The sequence below is a fragment of the Lasioglossum baleicum genome, chromosome 10, assembly GCF_051020765.1.
Source record: "Lasioglossum baleicum chromosome 10, iyLasBale1, whole genome shotgun sequence".
Lineage (NCBI taxonomy): Eukaryota > Metazoa > Arthropoda > Insecta > Hymenoptera > Halictidae > Lasioglossum > Lasioglossum baleicum.
The window spans coordinates 11,076,553-11,098,413 of NC_134938.1; the positions used below are offsets into that span (position 1 = coordinate 11,076,553).

Sequence of the window (21,861 nt, forward strand, 5' to 3'; positions counted from 1 at the left end):
AAAAACCACGGAAATGGTCACAAAACATCGAAAACTAGAGAAAATTGTCGAACCGAACTGAGGATCACCGTCGACTCTCTTCAGAAGTAGTGAAAACCGATCGGAAGAATCGATAAAAATCACTGTTGCGAGTAAGGATAGTTGCGACTAACTTTGCGGTTAAATAATAAAATTTGATTTGTTTGGAAAATCTCGGTCACAACGAAAACTGGAAACTATGCGGAACTAAGAATCACCGTCGTCTTCTTCAGAAATGGAGGAAACTGATCGGGAAAAATCGATAAAAGTCACTGTTGCGACTTACTTTGCACTCAAATAATAAAATTTGACTTGTTTGGAAACCTCGAAAATGGTCACAACGCATCGAAGACTAAAAACTATACCGAACTGTGAGGATCACCGTCGACTTTCTTCAGAAATGGTGAAAACCGATCGGAAAAATCGCTAAAAATCACTGTTGCGAGTAGGAATAGTTGCGACTTACTTTGCAGCAGTTAAATTCTCAGATTCTTCAGGAAGGTCCTTCGTTCAGAATTTGGTTTGACCGCGTGAAACGTTGGGCTCGTTCTGCGTGACGCGTACACTGATTGTCACGTAGGGAGCTTGTGGCGCAGGTGCGATCCTACCTGTCGGCGAGTTCACTACGAAATACGGAGATGCAGGAGCGTATGTCCCACTTATCAGGAGCGCGCCACACCATAAAACCGCGCGGAAACCAAATCCCCCACGCACAACGTCCGCGTGACCGATAGGCTGCCCCAAAAGTTTTTGACCCACGAAGCCACGGATTCCGTCACGTGCTCTGTGTGCGTAGTGGGGCCGTGCGGTTAACAAGAAGGTTATTATGACTCAGTTATGAAATGTTGTTGCCGATCCGATGGTCTTGCTTTTACAACGGGGAGCAAAAATCAAACCATCTTTCCAGAACAGATTTCTGTGGTCATTAAAACGGGAGTGGTGAGTCTAAGAGAGAAAAAGAGAAAGGCACCACTAAAAATTACTTGGCCGTTATTCAAAATACTGTTTACATTATTAAATATGTTGGTATGCGTTTTTATATCAATTTCTTACCCATGAAAAAAGATCATGGTGAATGGAAACATTCTGGGTCAACCAGATGTTTACTTTTCGAATAAAAATAGCTCCGAGTGCAAAGGGTTAAGGGGCACATGATTTTACGTTCATTTCAACTTAAGAAACGATTCATATTTTCATTTTATTGCATTTTTTATTTACTAGTTACGGTATTTTATTTCTGACTCGATTTTGCACTAGTCCAAAACACTAGCCAAGAAATATATTTATATTTGTATATTTTAGAATCGATAAATATTTTCATTTTAATACATTTAATTTAATAGTTGCAATATTTTTTATTCCTGATTCAGTTTTGCTGCAAAATACTAACCAAGAAATATATATCTAATATTTTAGTCAAGAATCTTGGATTTTCCTTGATGCAATTTGTTTTGGATGTTTGTTACTAGATTGTTATAATATGTATACCTCTATTGTTCCTCTGCTTAGTCCCGTAATTGTTTCAGTGAAGGTGTGGTGAAAAGTGATATTTTATTATTTAATTTCCCCTTCGTAATAATCGTAATAATCGGAAATATAACTTTTTATTAATATTTTAGATCGGTAAACTTGAGTCAAGAACATGCTCTAAATTGCATTTGAAATTCAAATAATTTTTCTTTTCATCTTTCATTTGATCAAATAATTCGTACTGAAGCACAATTTTAAAATGCAGCTATATTTCAATCATTAAACTACAAACATTAGCAAATCTAAATTCAATAATTAATCTAGTTACTTCAATAACCTCTTTTTGAGGAGATATTATTTATTAGCTTATCTGAACAATGTAGATGAAATAAAACATTACTCGAAAATAGCCTGGTTGATTGAAACAAGAGCCAAATGAAAATGAATTTTTCATTTGTAAAATGCAAACGATGAAGTATTATAAATAAATCATTATTTCATCGTTATTTATTTATGTCAAGAATAAAGTATTGTAACTAGAAAATTAAATGTAATCGAATGAGAATATTAATCGTTGCTCAAGCTAGTTGTAAAATCATATGCTTCTTGAATTACAGATAATATTTAAAAAAAAAATGGTTTCGTTGATTCACTGTAGTTCGACAGAAGCGCTCGGACTCGTGTGTATTCATCTGGAACTAATGGAAGGGATGAACCCACGCTTCCGACGTATTGTTACATTGTCAGTGTCGCATCGTTTATTCACGACGCGTTTGTGTTAGCTGAGAACTAGATCAGAGTGGCGATTAATAACATGTTGACGATTTCCTGATCAGCAAAAGCAGTTTTTTATGCGGTCGAGCGACTGTTGCGACTTATGTTAGTAAGTCACCCGATGAGGCGCTCGAGAGTGCGCGTTAACCCCTGCTCTCACGAATTAGTTCGCAAAAAGCCGGATTTCCATTACATTACACGGCCTGCTGGATTTAAGCTGTTATAATTTAAGCCTGTCATTTCCTTCTTAACCGACTTCGCAAAAGGAGTAGGTTACTCAAATCGATCTGTATGTGCCTTTTTTTCTATGTATTTTTGTATTTAAGGATTTTCGTAATTTCCAGTGTCGAAAATTTTCAATTTTGTGCCGCCTCCGAAAAGATTGTATTGTATTTAATATGGATTTCATATTCTATTTTAATTAATTTTATTAACAGTTGGTCTGTATTCATATAAATGAAATGGAAATTATTTCATACTTTTTAGTGCATTTTTTTATTGCGTTTCGAAGTCGGTTTAATTTTTTTTTATAAAATGTTTTTATTTCACACATTTTAGTGGAACGAGCAGAATTTGTAGAACACCGTAGGGTGGTTTTTCGATCTTATTGGTTAGGTAATATACAAATAAACAATATATACTGATCGAATTGAGTCGGTTCTATAATACAAAAACAACTAAATGGAACATATAATTTTTATTATTACTTAACGAAATATAAAATATTTCTTAATTTTGCCCTGCCCTCTCCCGCCACGCCACCACCCCCTTCCGCTGCACAGTGGGCAATTTGGACCAAATCTTTTTCAAAATCAAAGAACTTTCGATAGAAATGAGATAGAGCGATGAAATTCTTTTTTTAAATTAAAGCTGAAACTTTGCGGATGTTTATGCAATTTTTTTTCATTTTTGCAGGCAAATTTCAAGAGAGTGGGAACAAATGTAACCTTATTTTCAATGGTAGCAGCCTTTACAGATCTGAAATCAATTCAATTCTTTGGAATTTTATAATCCAGCATTTTTTCGAAATTTTTAGAAGCCATAAATGCATAAAGATTCGCAGTCTAATTGTAACTGTGAAGCCCGTCAATTCCTTGAAAATTTCGTGTGTCTAATTAAATTATTTAACTCGCCATTTGTGTAAGCTTATCGCTCCGTGGGCGACGTGGGTCGACTATGACCGGAGCGAAATTTCTTAAATTTCTTTCTTTCCACTATTTATTGTTCCCCATTAATGCTTCAAGAGGGCTGTCTCATCTGGATTTGATCCCAAACCTGACCCAGACCTTTTCTTTACGTGGAGGTAAACACTCATTACGGATAACCTGCCACTCTTCCCCGAGAGGGGGATAATAAATCTATTTCAAACGTAATCCAAACGCAGTTTGCCTTGCCGACGAGACTTCATTCTCGTGGAATTGTACAAAATTATTTACTAGAGGAGAGTTGTTGCTCGCTCGCTTCGCGAGCTTCGCGAAATTTGATTTTTATTTTTGCGTACGTAACGAAATAAATTGTAATCGAAATTAACTAACTGGCGAATGTTTATAATGTCGATAATGCAAACAGACGTCGATAATGTAAATTGCTATAGAAATATTGATTAAAAGCTACGACGTTCGTTTTTTTGTTGTATTAAAATATGGTTCTAAAAGCACTTTTAGTTTTTCCCGAATTTTCATGTTTCCGGGCAACTTCTCCAATTTTTTGAAATCTAAAAACCTGATTCGGACTACAACGAACATTTTTTAGAAATAATTAGCCAAATCGGTCCAGCCGTTCTCCCGTGATGTCGTGACCAACGAACAGCATTTGATTTTTATTATATAGAAGAAGAAGATTCCGGCAATATATTTATTTTTACGTATTTTAACGAGTCACACTCGTGATGAAGATTTTAAACAAATTCTAGCAAATATGAATGTTACGCCTTTCTTTTTAAATGGAAACTTTGATTCGTATGTAATCAATATTTAAGCATTAAAATAAATGTAGTAAATAATATAGATTTTCTTTTCTGTTCTACGGCATTTTTGGGGATAAAGATGCTTTAATCACTGTGACTGTAAAGAAAATGTTACGGCAAGTTAATCTGACTGGAAAAAAAAGCGCAGTGAAACGTACACCCGCAGTAATCGGTACATTTACCCTATTATATTCGATTTGTAGATTACAAACGAACCGGACAGCCGTAACAACTGCGCACTTGTCATCCGGATTTCTTACTCGAGCTTTTTCAACAAACATGGAGGACGTGTTACAGGTTAACGACGTCCTTCGAGAGGCGCGTCGTTCGCGCGCGACACTTCCGTGCCGTCTTCTTCTTACGGTAAAAAATATCTATCAGAAACGGTGACGAGAACGTTTCAGCATCGATCCCATAAATACTCGGAGAACGAATCAATTTGTCAATTATCTTTATGCTTGTCGTTGTTCCTTCATCTGCTTTCGACGAGATCGGAAAAGCTAAAGAGCTGTGAATCAGCGCGACTCGATTTTCCACATTCTTTCCAACATTGGTTTCCCACATTCACGCTTCAATGTATGGGTTGGAAGAACCAAGTTCGCGACCTCCATGTTTTCTCAAACAAAAGCGATCTACATATATATATTTTTTAAGCACGAGTGTTTTATATCAAATTAATCGGAAAATTCAGAGCTTTCCAATGATATACAGTGGGTAACGAAAGTATTCGCCCTTTAAAACAGAATAACTTTTTTATAATTGTACCAAACGACCTGATTTTTTATAATCAATTAGAAGCAATAGTTTATGAAATGATATGCAGAAAATATTTTTCAAATATTATATTATAATCTATGAGGTTACAGGGGCAAAAATAAAAAAGGCATTTATTAAAACTTTTTTATTTGAGCCCTTACTGAAAATTTTAAATATATGTTTTGTAGATCTATATGTAGTAGTTACGGACATGCTGAAAATTTCATCGAAATCGATTGACATACACACGAGCTACAAGCGGTTAAAAATTGTGAAAATACGACATTTTTTGATCGGTTTCTGCTTAAAATCCACAGAATCGATTTCGATGAAATTTTCAGCATTATGTATAACTAACATCTACAAAACATATATTTTAAATTTTCACACACACATTAGGGACCCAAATAAAAAAGTTATAAAAACTGCTTTTCTTATTTTTGCATGTAATCTGATCAATTGTAATTTTTATGTACAAATATTTTTACAAAATATTTTATATATTTTTTGCAATAGCATTCAGTAAACCAATACTTCTAATTGCTTACAAACCATCAGGTCATTTGGTATAATTATAAAGAAGTTATTCTGTTTTAAAGGCTGTACGGAGACTTGTGTTACTGAGTGCATAATGTAATCTATGTAAAGCAGTGTGTGACTCACAACTCACAACGAGTCACACACACACACCATATGAATTTGATTGTCCAAGGATTCTTACGCGTATTGCAAGCGCCGTATTTATTAAACAAGTTGACATTTGATCCACATTATTCGTATTTCCTTTTCCGTAGTCACCTAGATTTCGAATAGCTGCTTTCGTCTGCGGAAAACGTCTATATTGTTTCCGCGAAGCGTCGAAGTTTATGGACAAAAATTCTGCATGCTTTCGGAGAAAACTCGGCGTATACACTGGTTAGTGTTGTTATTCTAGAAGTCTTCTTTCGTTCCGAAGAGATATGTAGATTTATCACGCAACAGGGCAGTTTGTATTGTACAAAATGCATTCCAAAGATGAAAGAGGAATTTCAGAGATTCAATGGAAAAGAATTATTAACACTTTGACAGCCGGAGGTTGCGGCGTGAAAGCTTCAAATGGATAGGCGTGCAATTTCTGAATGGCTTTGCCTGAATTCCGCGAGGTTCTGTTTGTTCGCATGTTACCCGTGAAACCTCTAGTTGTTTAAAATTGCTAAAAATACACGTCACAATATCGCCGACCTACGTCAACGGTTAACAAAATGCTAAACAGAATCTACTCCTCGAAATCTGTTATTGTAATTGCACATTGTTATTGTGAAAATATGTACATGGATAAAGACATAGTTGTAGATATGATTAACAGAGTTCACTATCATCATTAGACTGCGGAGCTGTATGCGTTTATAGCAAAATTGAGTATATGAAATTCAAAATTGTTGAAAATTTTTCAAGATGTCAATATAGAATTTCTCCTGTATTAAAATCATCACGGGAAGAAATAACATTCAATTCAGTTTCTGTTTCTTGCAATCGATGCGGACAATTTTTATTTTGCACAAAGATCCGCAATCTATTCATCCTTATTCTTAATGAAACATTCATCACTATTGTTAATGATGTTGACCTCTTGCTACACGATTCTTTTACACTGTCACTGTCACATATTTATTGCATACGGTATACAGTGTTCTCACGATTGATGTGACTTTCAGGTGTGCGGATGATGTGACTTTTTTATCCCCACTACTAGGGGGTCCCCCTTGGGCGGTCTCGCTTATTATTGTTAATAGGTTAACAGGGCGATCTCGAGTTATGCTGTTTTTAGACTGATTTTAATTAGAAAAATCTCAGAAATACAGGGTCTGTCCGGAAATAATGCGACCACATTCTTTAAAAAAAATCTATTAAACATATGCGTACAAACCTTTAAATTTCTTCAAAGTAGGATCTTGGGCGTCAACACATTTTTTTCCAGCGCGATTTCCATGCTTCGTATGCTCCCTGGAAGGCGTTTTTTGGAACCTCTCGTAGTACCCTCGTCACAGCCTCTTTGACGCGTTCCACGCTTTCAAAATGGCATCCTTTTTTTAGCGCATTTTTAATTTTTGGAAACAAGAAGTCGGCGGGAGACAAGTCAGGACTGTACGCGCGCGCGAGGGTTGAAGAAGTGTTGTGATCCAACTCAGAAGTACCGTTTACTGTTTTCCCCGTAATCTACGGAAAAGTTTTGGTTGGAAGTGCTCGACGAGGCTGCGACGAGGGTACTAAGGTGAAGTGCCCTCAGTCTGGACAGTATAAATAATATTCACACCTACTTGTAGCTTAAGGCCTCAGAATATATAATGTAATTATGTAATCTCTTAATTACTGATTTTACTATGAAAATTCAATTGTCCAGATTTAGGTATCACTTTTGGACTGTCCAGACTTAGGGCACTTCACCTTAGTACCCTCGTCGCAGCCTCGTCGAGCACTTCCAACCAAAACTTTTCCGTAGATTACGGGGAAAACAGTAAACGGTACTCCTGAGTTGAATCACAACACTTCTTCAACCCTCGCGCGCGCGTACAGTCCTGACTTGTCTCCCGCCGACTTCTTGTTTCCAAAAATTAAAAATGCGCTAAAAAAAGGATGCCATTTTGAAAGCGTGGAACGCGTCAAAGAGGCTGTGACGAGAGTACTACGAGAGGTTCCAAAAAACGCCTTCCAGGGAGCATACGAAGCATGGAAATCGCGCTGGAAAAAATGTGTCGACGCCCAAGAATCCTACTTTGAAGAATTTTAGAGGTTTGTACTCATATATTCAATAGATTTAAAAAAAGATGTGGTCGCATTACTTTCCAGACATACCCTGTACGTTGGTAAAAGTTTTGTAAAAAAAAAAGAATGAAAAATAAGAACTTTCCGATTTGTGTGTGTGTGCATTGAGATTGTAATCGCTACGCAGCCGGCTGCCTCAACGTTCAGTACCATTTCCTTTCCTGAAACTCGATACCCCGGTGGTTCTAACATCAATCGCGGGAACACTGTACTGTGTATAGCAGTATGTATAAGCTGTTTTAACTGCGATTTTCGATCGCACTTAATCGAGATCAAAAGATTGATAAAGGACGACGACATACAATTAAAATAACCCTGATAATGTAAAATACTAATCTAAGTATTTATCACTAGATCACATACCTCTTCGTTGCGATCATCGCAAGTAGCTGCATCACCTATGTACTTCAATTAAATGAATATCTCTCCACATTCAGATATCTATTTTTTTTTATCATTACAAACTTTTTTTGCCCGATTTCAACATCGTGAAGCAAATGTTTAAATTCGAAATTTCTAATAGATATAGTTACGGAGTTGTCTTAGACAGAAAAAAGAATTGTGAACAAACAATATCGCAAAATATTTGATAAAACTCGAAAATTGTCTATTGTAATTCTATTATAAGCTAAGAAAACATTAAGTAGCTTGAAAAACATGTACGCGTGCACGGAATACCCCTATCTTCTTTTATTCTAAATACATATTGCGTCTACGAGCTGTGCCTAAGAGCAACAAAGTGATTCAATTTACAAGCCGGTTGAGCAACCAGCGCAACGAGGCGACAATCAAAGGTGGATGAGGGCTTTCGCAATTTCCGGGGTCGTTAACATTTTCGAAACACAGTTGCAGGTCAATTGTGCCGCTCGATTGTTCTCGAATCGATAACAAATAGAATTAATTGCAGGCACAATGGGTGTATAATGAGCTACGATACTAATGATGAACGAAGTAGATGCTTATCGAATTCAATTGCATCAGTCTTTCAACAACATTGTTGATACCTGATCAATGAATTTTGTTGACTAAGAATTTCACCTGGATTAAGCTAAATTCTTAAAAAATCAACGAATGAAACGAAATTTACATTTTCTCGTGTGTATATCGGTTTTCATTTTGCTTACGAGTGGTATAGTCGTAATAGTAATCAATATGTACATGTACAATTTTTGTTAGTATCATTAGACGTTTCTCTACCGCGTCCGTTTTTGTACACTACAACAATAAATAAAATAAAACGAGAGAACCGAGAAAAATATTACTTTCCATTGACATTGGTAAATTAAAAAATGAAATGAAGCTTTGTATTTTTGAAGAATCATTAGTCCAGTCAATAAATGCTTATAACGGGGGTGTAGAGGGAAATGGAAGCATCACAATTTTTAACTTTGGGACTTTGTTTGGACTACTTAGGAGGTAAACATACTAAAAGTCCCTACGCCTAGGAGGTGAGCGGGATGCAGGGGGGTACCTAGAAGGTCCCCTGTTTCGGTTTTCCGCTTATATCTCGGAAACTATGTGTCCTAGCGATAAGACCATTCTATACAAAATTAAAGCTGACAAAATGTGCCACAAGATTGATTCGATTCAGTTTTTCGGTATCTCGCATAGTTTCCGAGATATCCGCGCTCAAAGTTAAAGTTAAAGTTATTATGAAAAATTATTCTCTATTTCACTAAGCAAGTAAGTAACATTTATTCCTCTTGTTTTAAATTCACACAATTTGAAATATAGCATTTATTACGAATTTACAGACGCAATTCTTAAAAATTTTCTTGAGAATGATCTAAACGAAGATCGAAACGTTGAAATAAAGATATTGTGAAAATTTGCAAAATAGTGTTATGTATAACAATTGATCGAACCAGTGCGCTGAAATCATCAAAAAAACGTTCTTAGCAACAATCTACGATTTACATAAGGAAAAGTTTATTGTTTTACATTGCACTGGGGAAAGTTTTATTTATTATTTAGATACCTACTTCGATACAATAAAAATATAAGAAGGAACTGGTCTCTTGCCTTTTTAATAAAAAAATTAAGTCCTCAGCATTACGTACACTAAAGTGAAGGACAAAAATCACTAGGAATGTCCCTAATACTGCGGCGCGGCGTGAGTTGTGACTAAGAGAAACGAGGTTCACTTCAACGTAACGTTTTAACGTAGGTAGTATGTATACCGTTGTAGATAAAGAGTAATACAGAAAACAAAGTAAAGTGAAGTGCACGAAAAGATCTACTTATGGGACTGAAAGCTTAAGAAACGAAGAAAGAATGGAGAAGTAAAGGAGTTTACAGTTTACATCGTAAATGCGATTGTAGTGCGAACTTTAGGAAACGGAAATTGTGGAAATGCATGTGAAACGAGGGAAAAGTTCAGGACCGATCGAATAATGCAATGCGAATCGAACTTTTCTGTGATTAAAGAGCGCAATTCAATCACAGTGTGTCTCGATTAAATGCTACACCCATTAATCGCGGCAACCGGTTACGGTAGACCTCGATTAAAAACGAATATGCGTTTAAATATGATTATATTATGAAGGGAAATCAATTTTTTAATTATTTCCTCGGGTTCTCGATTATTTATCGGGCCTTAATTTATCCGGGATATTTGTCTGCCGATCACGCCGGTTAATCGATGTCCTACTACAGTAAGCCGTTTAATTGGAACAAATTGTCCGGTCCCAATGTGTCCGAATTAACTGGAATCCACTTGTATATTTCGAAGCTGTTTCGATAATGGATTCGCGGTGACAGAAGGACGAATCTTTATCGTCGTTTCAGCGAGTCGACTGTCGGATGTCCCGAACACGATAGAAATCTCAGAAAAAAAACCCCTATGTCTCTCTGGCAAACATTTGTCGTTCATAAACATCCAGTGCATCCACTAATATTGAAGTTTAGCAAGCCGGATACCATAGGCTTGTCAAGGCTGCACTTTCCGGTCGAAATTCGCACGATTGCAAAAGTGACACCACTCAAAAAACGCAATTTCCGAGTTATCGCTGCGAAAATGTTGCACACACCCTGCTTCACCGATTACAATGATCGTGTTCATGTATCTTCATGATTCGCGGGCTTGGTTTTCCAGTGTTAAAAGATACGAATGAGCGAAATGCACTTTAACCTGCTTTACAAACATTATTCCTCTTGATTAAAACCGTGATTAGCAAAGTATTTTTCCGTGAGAAGCATACTTTGTTTTGAAGACTACACGTGTGTTGGAAAATATTAGATATATATTCTGCAAGAAAATTTCCGTAGGCATCACGCAAATTAGAGCGAGTAAATGTTATTGAAGAACAAAAATATCGTTATAAATATGGTAATATATATTTCGCAAGAAAAAGTTCATCAAGCGCGTCTTGCTCGTGGACTCTATGATCGTAGAACGTGTCAAGGTGAATGTGACATTGTTGACAATATATTTCGAGGTTAACGAAATTGATGGGCAGGCTAAGTTTCTAAAAATTGCTATACCATTATTCAAGATATGGTTTACATTATTAAATATGTTGGTACCTAATCAATTACTAAACATTTAAGTACTGTATGAGGTACTGTATCAATTTCATAAAATGAAAAAACCACATAGAATGGAATTACTCTAGACCGGAAGAAATGTTTAATTTTCAAGTTAAACTAGCTCCGAGTGCGAAGGGCCAAATAATGATCGTTCGTTAGTCATTAGCAGACTGCGGATTTTATGCATTCATGGCAAAATTGGATACGTAGAATGTGAACCAGTGGGCACTTTAAAAATATTCAAGGACGTCACTGTATTATTTTCAGCTTTATAGGATAATTAAAAGAAGAATACAATTTTTATTCGGCTTCTGTGTCGTGCAATCAATGCGAATATTTTCTATTTTGCATGAAGATCAGCAGTCTAGTCATTGGTGTCGCAAAATTCACGTTACACAGAGCAATAGAAATACATATATTACAGTTGCTATGTACTTCAAACTTCAAAGTCCGAAAATGACGGGGAAACGTTTCAACTTAAAGTAGTTTTTAACGTTTGTAAGAAACAGACAGCAAATTAATTCTCCAGCTACTAAACCACAATCTTCTCCGAGTCACGAAGTTCATAGATCATCGAGGTTAGGTTTGGTCGGGGTCAAACATTATAATAAAAGACCATCCTAGCCTAGATCGAAGCTCGCCCCTAAAATACTTTCAAATTCCATAAACCATTGAAAGTTACCGAAGTGAAGTAATTTTATGTGTGTGTTCTACACGCAACCTAAATAACTTCGAGACAAGAAACCTCTCATCATCCAACAAAACAGCGTGCAACATTCTGCTATGTACATAGTTGACCGTTCGAACATAAACCAGAACTAACAGGAGAGTGACCGCGAATTCTAAATGGCAAAACAACTGCGTAAAACATTTACGATACGACAAATCACCGCTCTGTACATTGTCTATAAACATTCCATGACAAGGTCATCAGAAGGTCGACGAAGATCTCCGCGAGGATTGATCTCAATATTCGTCATGTCGGGAAGAGAAAGAAACTTTCACCTAAATTGGTTCCATCCCAGATTCGTCAAGCAAACGACCTCAAAACGAGATTGCTGTTAAATAACCGTCAAAATGTCCAAGCTCTGACCAATCAAGACTGGTTTATGAATTAGTTGAAGGCAGGAATCAAGAAACTTGTTTTTCTTTTAAGTTCCATGCATCGTTGCACTTTTTTGAAAAAGAACTTCCTTAACTCTTTGCACTCCTTTGTCGAGTGTGAAAAATTAATTAAAATATACATATAACATATTTATATTATACAAATATAAATTACAACAAAGCTTCAGAGCTATACTTAATAGAATTAGTAAACAATATTGTCAAAAATAAGTAGCAGTCAAGGAACTGTCTCTTTTGAAGTAAATTTCAAATATAGAACACTTCAAATAGTAGGGAGTTGTAGGGAGGGCAGAGGATGGAATAGCTGTGTTGTATTTTAAAAATAATGTTTTCATGTATTTGTATTTTGCAATACTTTCAATTCGTGTATCACCTTATCGCTCAAATATTGAAATAATTCTAATTCTGCAATGCTTGTATGACTGATATCATCTGTTTCTTTTTCTATAAAGGAAAAAAAGTCATCTACTTCTTTGTTTTGTGAAAGTAATTGAGGTCGTGACTCTGAATCTGGATTTGCTATCTGTTTTAAAGTATTTAAAATACGGTTTCTTTGATAAAAGTACGTTTTTCTTCATTTTAGTCTCTTTCGGAAACCATCGTAATTTCCATTTTGGATGGCTAACGGTAGCAATTATACATATATAGTCGCTTGCGTGTTCAGGAAAATCGAATAAATCACGAAATCGAGATTTTAAACTCGACAGTAAATGATGTTTCAAAGGTTCGCAATATCTATTGAATGCGAACCATTATTTTGAGCAATAATATTTAAAATTGAAATTGAAAATAAAGTCCAAATATATTTTCAATATTCTTAAAATAAAATACTATTTTTAAAAATTACTGCATCAAACGAAATATTTTATTTTCAAAAGTTGTACAGATACTGTAAAATAAATGGGATTATTTACTGTTTAAAATACTATTTTCCCCAACTCTGGTCGTCGTAACAAATGCTGAATAATATTTAGTGGATAGTAAATAATTATTACAGTTAATGCACTTATTTTTGACGTACGTTCTGAAACAACTTATTCTGTGAAAATATAATATTGTTGAAAAACATTGAGAGATAAAATATACATATAATCATTAGACCGCGAAGCTTTACGGACAATTTATATAATTAAGGAAGAAACGGAACAACGTCATTGAATCTCGTCTTGGAATTACTATTGTAAGTTAAGTATGTGACGTGTAATAAACGTGTAGACAATGCCATAATAAAACCGGTATGATGTCGCATGATATGTAAAGTTTTCTGGAAAACAGGTTAATCAATTGAATTGATTGTAGGACATTTAGCATATTATTGAATGCGATAAGATGACAGGAAGAAGAATGCCCCGTGAATCATAGGTTTTATGCGTCAGAACTATTCCTTAGTTCACGTGCACATTGAATAGTTATTTTACAAAAATGCTTTCTCACGTTCGAAACTAGGCCACGATAAAAGGTTCGCGATAAAAAGTAATCTTCGGAACTTCTTTCGGGGCTATCGAACTCGTCATTAAACTACGATTAAGTGTACAATGACGCCGAGATTCGCCGGAACATCAGAAAACCTAATTGTAAGTCAGATCCCGATCTCTAAAATCCCAATTATACACTCGTAGAAAACAGAAAGTTCTATGTAAATCACCTTTATCCCAATTCCAACGACAGAACGACCACGTCGAAGCTGGGATTCTCACATCCAACATTCTGTGAACCCAGAATTCTGTTCGAACCAACCAGGTATTCACCGGTGGCCGACACGATCGATTTTCGTATGGCAAAGGCGGAAAGACGTGGGGGGGCGATGTAAGTAACAGGGATCTGAAAGGATTTGTCAAGATCTTGAAGGGGTCTTTGGACATTTTGCATCCGAAGTCTCGTGAACAACTAGGCCAACGGGAGAACACATTCACAAGCCGATTTTGGCGAAACTTGCGCGAGAGACAGTTCTTGGAAAAATATTCGACACATATTCTTTCTCATCGACGTATGTACATATTCGAAGAGTAAAAACAGTCCTCGAATTTCAATGACACGTTCGGTTCGAACTTTTCAGATATTGTTTCAACAAGAAGCTTTCTAACCTGGTTGAATTCTTCATTCAAAAACGCTACAATTTAAAAACGATGTCGTACATCTTCTAGATGTACTAGATGTACACAAGCTTCGCGTATTCTGACTTTCACGTTTTCACGCGTCGTAGGCTTAATGGACATTACGCAGTTCTTAATTTGACCGGGCAAACGAGGCGGCTAAGCTACAGGACCGCCTCGACCTACCAACTTTTCTGCGGAGATTTCATTCATTGCTGTTCGAGAGCATAGTGCATATAGTGCGGAGGCGCATCCTCATGTTGCACCGCATAACGCACCTTTTATTTACAGGTGCTTCTTCGCGTAATTGGGGTAGTACATTGTGTAGGGAGTTAACATGAACTTGCCCAGTTAAACGTCTTATATGTTACTCTTATATGTATGTTACGTGTCTTAAAGTAGTGTATAAGTTCTACAACCGCGAGGTGACCACCAGCACACGGCAAGGAGAGAGGGGTACGATCGTTGTTTGTTGTAGAAACGAATCCCAACTAGGGGTGTGCGAGATTCCCGAAAATGTTCGAGGTTCCCGTAAAATATCCGGGATTCCCTCGACAATGTACGGGATATAGAATAATATTTGGGATTCCCGAAAGTATCGTTATTCGCAATTACTTTCTATAAGATATGTAATCTTCGAGAACACAATGGCTTTCAGAATCTTGTAACTATTGGAAGTATGGAGAAACTTCAAAATGTCGGGAATCACAGATATTTTCGGGAATTCCGAAAGACTCGGGAGAAATTCCCGTCCCGACCGGGATCTCGCACACTCCTAATCCCAACAAAAACATCCTGTAAACAGGAGCCAAGTTCCTATGGCCGTTGAAAGTTGTGAGATCAAACAAAATACGGCCAAGTTCGTTAGCTTAGAAATACCTCTTGCAACACTGAAAAAAGCGTTTGTAAAAATTAGTTTAAAAGAACGCTATTTAATTTTCAAAGAGTTACATGGAGGGCTAAATTATTCAAACTTGGCCGCTACCTAACACCTTTTATGGCCATTGGTTTAAAAAGTAGCGGCCAAGTTTGAATAATTTAATCCTCCGTGTAACTCTTTAAAAATTAAATAGCGTTCTTTAAAACTAATTTTTACATACGCTTTTTTCAGTATTGCAAGAGGTATTTCTAAGCTAACGAACTTGGCCGTATTTTGTTTGATCTCACAACTTTTTACGGCCATAGGAACTTGGCTCCTGTTTACAGGATGTTTTTGTTGGGATTTCATCAATTTTTGTTGAAATTTCGTCAATTATCAAGTAGGTATTACTCTTATCCGTGATTCATTAAATCCTCAACATTTTTTATCTTTAAGGTGGACATCAAGTAAATTAATAAATGCATGTTCGTTTTACTACCTATTTGTACCTATTTCGTAATGTTTTCTTTTCAATACAACCCCTTTAAGGTGTAAAATTTCAAACTTTGATAATTATTCCTTTGGGTGTTAGTTATGGTGGACCTATGTACCAAATTTCAAGCTTGTAGGTCAATGGGAAGTACCCGAAAGGTTTTGATGATCAGTCAGTCAGTCAGTCAGTGACAAACTTAGCGATTTTTGAGGTCCTATATCTCGGAACCTACTAATGTTGGAAGATTAATGTTTTGTCAATATTATATCTCTCCATCTGCCTCCAGTGCCGAGTTATGAGCCTCTAAAAAACGGCTAAGTTGTTTCGTGTAAAAGGAGGTAGTGCGAGAACTTGGCTGGTGCACTACCCTGCACCTAGATAATGATTGCAATGCGGGAACGAATTAAAATCATGTAAGTCTGAATGTGTGCTAACATTTTGTCACACAATGCATAGTTCAGTTACTCTAGATACAGCCTACTGGTAATACACGTTGATTCTGAGCCATTCAAAACAATTGAATTGGTGGCTGGAGCAACGTTGAATCTGGTCCTCCCATTAAATCCTGCTTTCCATCCAACGTTGTTAATTATTATTCATTTAATTATTGAATTGTTGGCTGGAACAACTTCGGATGATGCGCGCAAAGTGGAAATTTGATAGGAGGGCAGGATTTGACGGGAGAACACTAAAAGCTAATAGACCTTAAGGAAGTCTGACATCCAACGTTGCTTCAGCCACGAATTCGATTCTCGAGCATGACCTTGGAGCAGAAGAAGAGGATGCGTGCGACATTGAAGGAGCCTGATGAAAGATAGGTCACAGCGTATAGCGTGCTCCGATTTTTGCTGTGCTGTGTGACAAACGGAAAGGAACACAGTAGGGAACTTTCTCCCGCGATCGAATCTCGTTAAACCCGTTCGTTGATCGAACATCAGTACACGATAAAAACGTGTGTGTAGAGAAATGGAGGAAGAGAGAGAGAGAGAGGGATCGAGGCGGAGAGGTGGAAAGAGACTGAAAGAGAGAGGAAACTGGAGAAAAAAAAAAAAGGGGTCAGAGAAAATGAAAAACGAAACGAGGAACGCGCCGGCGGATGAAGCTCGGAGGTGAGGTTCCGTTTCGAACGACACGAGCTGGCTAGACTTTCGACGCCCGGAGGCAATGAACGCTGTCAAACGGTACCTAGTTTATGGACGGGTATCCTCTCATCGTAGCTCTCGTTCGCGGAAACAACTTGGAAAAAGATACTAACGAAAATAACGTGTCCTGGACGCCGTACCACTTTCGCGAACAGGACTGTAGCTTTTTTTCGCGAATGTTTTGCCGCCCCTTCCTTACTCTTTGTTGCGAACCTTCCGCTTTGACGGATAATGTAGCACTCGTAACGGGTCCCGTTGCTTCGCTCTTTCTCTCTCTCTCTTTCAACTCGAAAATGTTCGATTTCTTTGTAAACCTATCCGCTGTTCGGAATTCTCATCTTTACGATCTATGAATCACTACTGGGAGTCTCGGCGCGAAATTGCGTGTGTGCACCGACCCTTTCGCATCGTTCGCGTGACTGAGATTTTCATGTCTCGCCGGTGAGATTGAGTGAACATTTATTTATATGTTGCGATGTCAGGGAAACTCCGACGAGACAAATTGTTCGTATGGAGAACCGCAGTTAATTTCGCCCTTCGCTGTTTTAATTGCTACTTCAGCGTTTGTTTTCAAACCCTGGAACAGTCAGGCTTGTTGATACGACGAGACACAAAGTTTCGATTTTTATTGTTTCATTGTTGCCGACTTTGGTCCAACCGGCGTACGAAGATTAAAGAAGACGTGTACCTTTTTTTATTCAAATGAGAGTTAGTGGGATAATAATCAGCATACGAGCAGGATTTGATGGGTTGCGAATTTAAAAAGAAGGTAAATCGGCCGTGAAAATGACTCAATTGCAATTTATTACTGCCTCTCACTTTGAATGCGATTCTATTCGACAGGCATGAAAAAGAAAGATTAGGAAGAAAGTCGGTAATGACTGGTAGAATAAGTTTGTAGGACATCCTAATATTTGTACAGAGACGTGAATAAACGTCTTACAAAATTAGTCGCCTAAAATCCCAGATTTCTTCATCTACGAAGCATTCACGCGAGTATTTATACAGATTGTTAACACTTTCAGACTAATTAAAGAGCTTCGTATTGTTCCGAACTCTTTTCTCTGTAGTAATGGTGTTACTGGGATAGCGTACTACAAATTATTCACATTAATTCCAAAGCACAGAAGCTACATAAACATTTATCTCCTTCGTTTTATGATTTTTATGAGCTTTTTTAAACGCTTTACATGTGTTTTCTGTTTCGCGTTTGATCCGGAGTCTAATTATTATATCTTATACTTAGAATCTTTAACATGTGAATAATACAGACAGGAATCCACATTTTATTTGTAAAGACTGTATAGTCTTGACAAAGATTCCAAAATTAAAGTAATATCTGATTCTTTTCTCGGGCAGTTGCCTTCGAATTAATGCAAAGTTCCTCGCAAAGGACGAATGCGTGACAGGATATCGTTGAACAGTGAAATTTGCATACGATTTACGCACAGATTTGAAATGTATCTGCCGGAAGTGGTTTCACGCGAGGCACAAATCATCCTCCATGCGATTATGCAAACAGTGCGCGTGTCGGTAATTACAACAAGGTAACCAATCTGTAATCCAGTCTACAATTAAAATTAGAAACAAGGTCCAGAAGAAAGCAACAGATCTAGAGGTGTGTCTAGGAAGATCTGGTGCTACATACATATGTGTATAAAAGTGAATGAAAGAGGTCGAGTGCAAGAGAGAAAAATGGTGCAGGTAAGAGGCAAACAGCTACGGGATAGATAGAAAGAGAGAGAGGCACTGACTGTTGTGCTTAATCTCAAGCGTTTCTTCTGCTCGGGTAAAGCTATTTTTACATACAACAACATCGTTAGCGACACCCATATTAATGTAGTTTTCCACGAGTCTACGAACTACTGTATCTTCCGTAACATCATTTTGCTGCACTAGTGTTTACTTCCCGCCGAAAATTCAGAAACACCACACCGAAATACATTCAAACGTGTGAACAGCAAGGTAACTTCTGTAACGCGAAAATTCCGATTGTTTTTCAGCTCTTGTTCAATTGAGACGGTAGATATCTACAAAAATATACACAAGTGCTTATAAAAATGTTCAAAATTGAACAATCCGTTTATGAACTTTTTTTGCGAGTACATAATTGAAAATTCATGCCACATTTCCAAGTTCTACAGAGTGTATAGGTTTTCAACGAGGCGACGGTAATAGCTAGAATAGTGATTAAGAGGTTCAAGTTTAAGAAAGTTCACGCATACAATCACTCGACAAGACAGCTCATGCATACACAGCAACGATAAGTATACACCAATATAGTCGATTCTCATAAAAATCAATGCTTGCGACAACAACGATTAAATCCTTCGACAAAGACTCTACCAAAAGAAAACAACGTTCGAAAAATATTTTTAAAAAATGGGGAAATATCGGCAACGTCCACGTAGATCGAACTTCCGAGGGTAGAGGGTTGAAGCAATGACCCCGTAAAGCATCACGTGACCAATTAACGCGTCGAGATGCTCCATTCACCCGTTTCACCAACGATCGCCACACTAAATTACCTTAGGCGTGCGAAGCGAGTACGGCCAGCTCGATAACGTGACGGCTAAAATTCGCGAATCGAACCGGACCGGTCGAACAAGCGGAATTAGGTTGATCGCGGAACAACATTATTCATGGGTGTCCCTAACGCGCACAATTGTACCACCTTTTCACTCGTCAACCGTCGGGATCTGCCGTGAAAACCAACTGGATGGTGCACAGGCCCGAAATTCGAGTATCGAGACGAACGGTGGCGAGTTTTGAGCGAATAATGTTGGGGCTGGTTGTGCCACTGCCGGTGGTTGCAGCAGCCATCGAACCGCCCCCTGGACTGCGGCTTTCTGCGAACCATTCTATCCTTTTCTCTCGCACGGTGCTCGACCAACTGCCAGGTGCATGCGCGCTGCCGCCACTCAACGAAAATTACGTTTCGGTCCTCGAGAGGAAATATTTAAACGAGATTTAAAGATACTCTGCGTACCGGTTACGTTGCCCGGTTCGATTGATCCGTTGCGCCACTGCTGCTCTTCCCGGAGACACTCAGGACTAACGGCCTTTCGATTAGGGTTGCTATCTGTGAGATCGCTGGTCTAGGACACCACTGGAATCCCGGGCATCGCCACCTGAAACGATTTTAACCTTTAGTGAGCCGGTACCTTGAGAACTTGAATTTTCTTCGCGAGAAATTCATATACAGGAGTTCTGTTTAAGTTTTTATGAAAAGACGCGCAAGACTGCGGATCTTTATGCAAAATACAAAATTGTCTGCATATCGATTGCGAGAAATAGAAACTAAATTGAATGTTACTTCTTCCCTTAATGATTTTAATAGAGGAGGAATCATATATTGACATCTTCAATTTCGCTATAAATGCATAAAGATGCGCAGTCTACCTGTTACACTAAACATGTTTCTCTCGACAAGTTGAACATTGTACCGATATGCACATCATTGCGAATACTTCTCAATGTCACCTACCACGCAGGAAAAGTTGTACGACGTCATTTAAACGAATTCCAACGATTTAGAAATGGATAACGCATTTTACAATTTATGCATTACCTATCGACCTATCGTACTAAATCTATTTACTTACCGATGCCACTGACGTAGTCTTACGTACGAGACGAGACTGCCAGCCCCTGTGATATACTACTAGCGGGCGCGACTGGGCACGGGGATAACGTGGAACTTACAGTGATCTGAAATACCACATCGCTAAAAGTTCTACCACCGAACGAGATACTCGTCAAGTAGAAGAAGAATGATATAGTATAGAATGCTCACATTACCCATTCTGCAATTGCCTTATAATGCTATCACCGACGAGATACTATCTCGTCGGTTCCGCACTCTTTACCTAAATAGAACCAGAGAATATATGACGTTGTTCACGCCCGGGGTGAACCAGCTTGAATAATACATATATTTTGTTCTGAAGGAAGGTGAAATTGCAAAATGTTATGGAAGACACACACACAATAGGTATAGGAATAGAATTTATTGAAAATCAACATATTTATTAAATGTGCAGCCATTAACTCGATATTATACATATATCTTCTATTCATAAGATACTAGAAGTTCTTACAAATAGAGGATAATACCGATTGCTCAGGTCTCACCACGAGGAGGTTGCTGCACAAGAGACCCGAAAGGGAGTCAGAACGAATGTAATATTCAAAAATATTGCAAAATTTTGCAAAATTTAATTTTACAAAAGGGACTTTTCAATGTTAAGAATGTTTCTGCGTTAATCATAAAATCTGCGTATGAACGACAAATTAAAAAAATGTCAGAGATTATAAAAAAAAATTAAACCGACTTCGAAAAAACGCACTAAAAAGTATAAAATAAATTCCATTTAATTTATGTGAATACACACGAACTTAAATACAATACAATCTTTTCGGAGGCGGCGCAAAAATTAAAAATTTTCCAAATGACAGATGTTGCTGATTATGATTTCATTGGAATATGGTGGACTTGGACATCAGTAGGTGGGAAGAGAAGATACATTAATATGTGAAAGCATGTAGAAGAATTTAAGGATTTTCGTAATTTCCAGTGTCGAAAATTTTCAATTTTGCGCTGCCTTCGAAAAGATTGTATTGTATTGAAGTTCGCGTGTATTCACATCAATTAAATGGAAATTATTTTATACTTTTTAGTGCGTTTTTTCGAAGTCGGTTTAATTTTTTTTTATAAAATTTTTTTTATTTCACACTTTTTATCAAGGGACCAATCGGGAGATATACCCTACACTGATTGGTCCATCCATCTTGGAGTAATCGGTGAACATACATGAAATGTAGGATCAAAAATA

The 21,861-nt window shown here is 37.4% G+C and overlaps 1 protein-coding gene across 4 annotated transcripts in view; it reads right to left on the bottom strand.

The window, feature by feature from the left end:
• Window positions 1–19,901, bottom strand: part of LOC143213120 (acyl-CoA Delta-9 desaturase) — a 41,020-nt gene extending 21,119 nt beyond the window's left edge. The window contains exons 1-2 of one of the 4 annotated variants that reach the window (XM_076432700.1): window positions 19,701–19,901; window positions 8,150–8,184 (exon numbers count right to left, since the gene is read on the bottom strand). In XM_076432700.1, coding sequence (XP_076288815.1) covers window positions 8,150–8,184; window positions 19,701–19,886 — 221 coding nt within the window. In that variant the 5' untranslated portion in view covers window positions 19,887–19,901. The other 3 variants (XM_076432703.1, XM_076432702.1, XM_076432701.1) reach the window with 3 other exon arrangements.
• Between the last annotated feature and the right edge of the window lie 1,960 nt (window positions 19,902–21,861).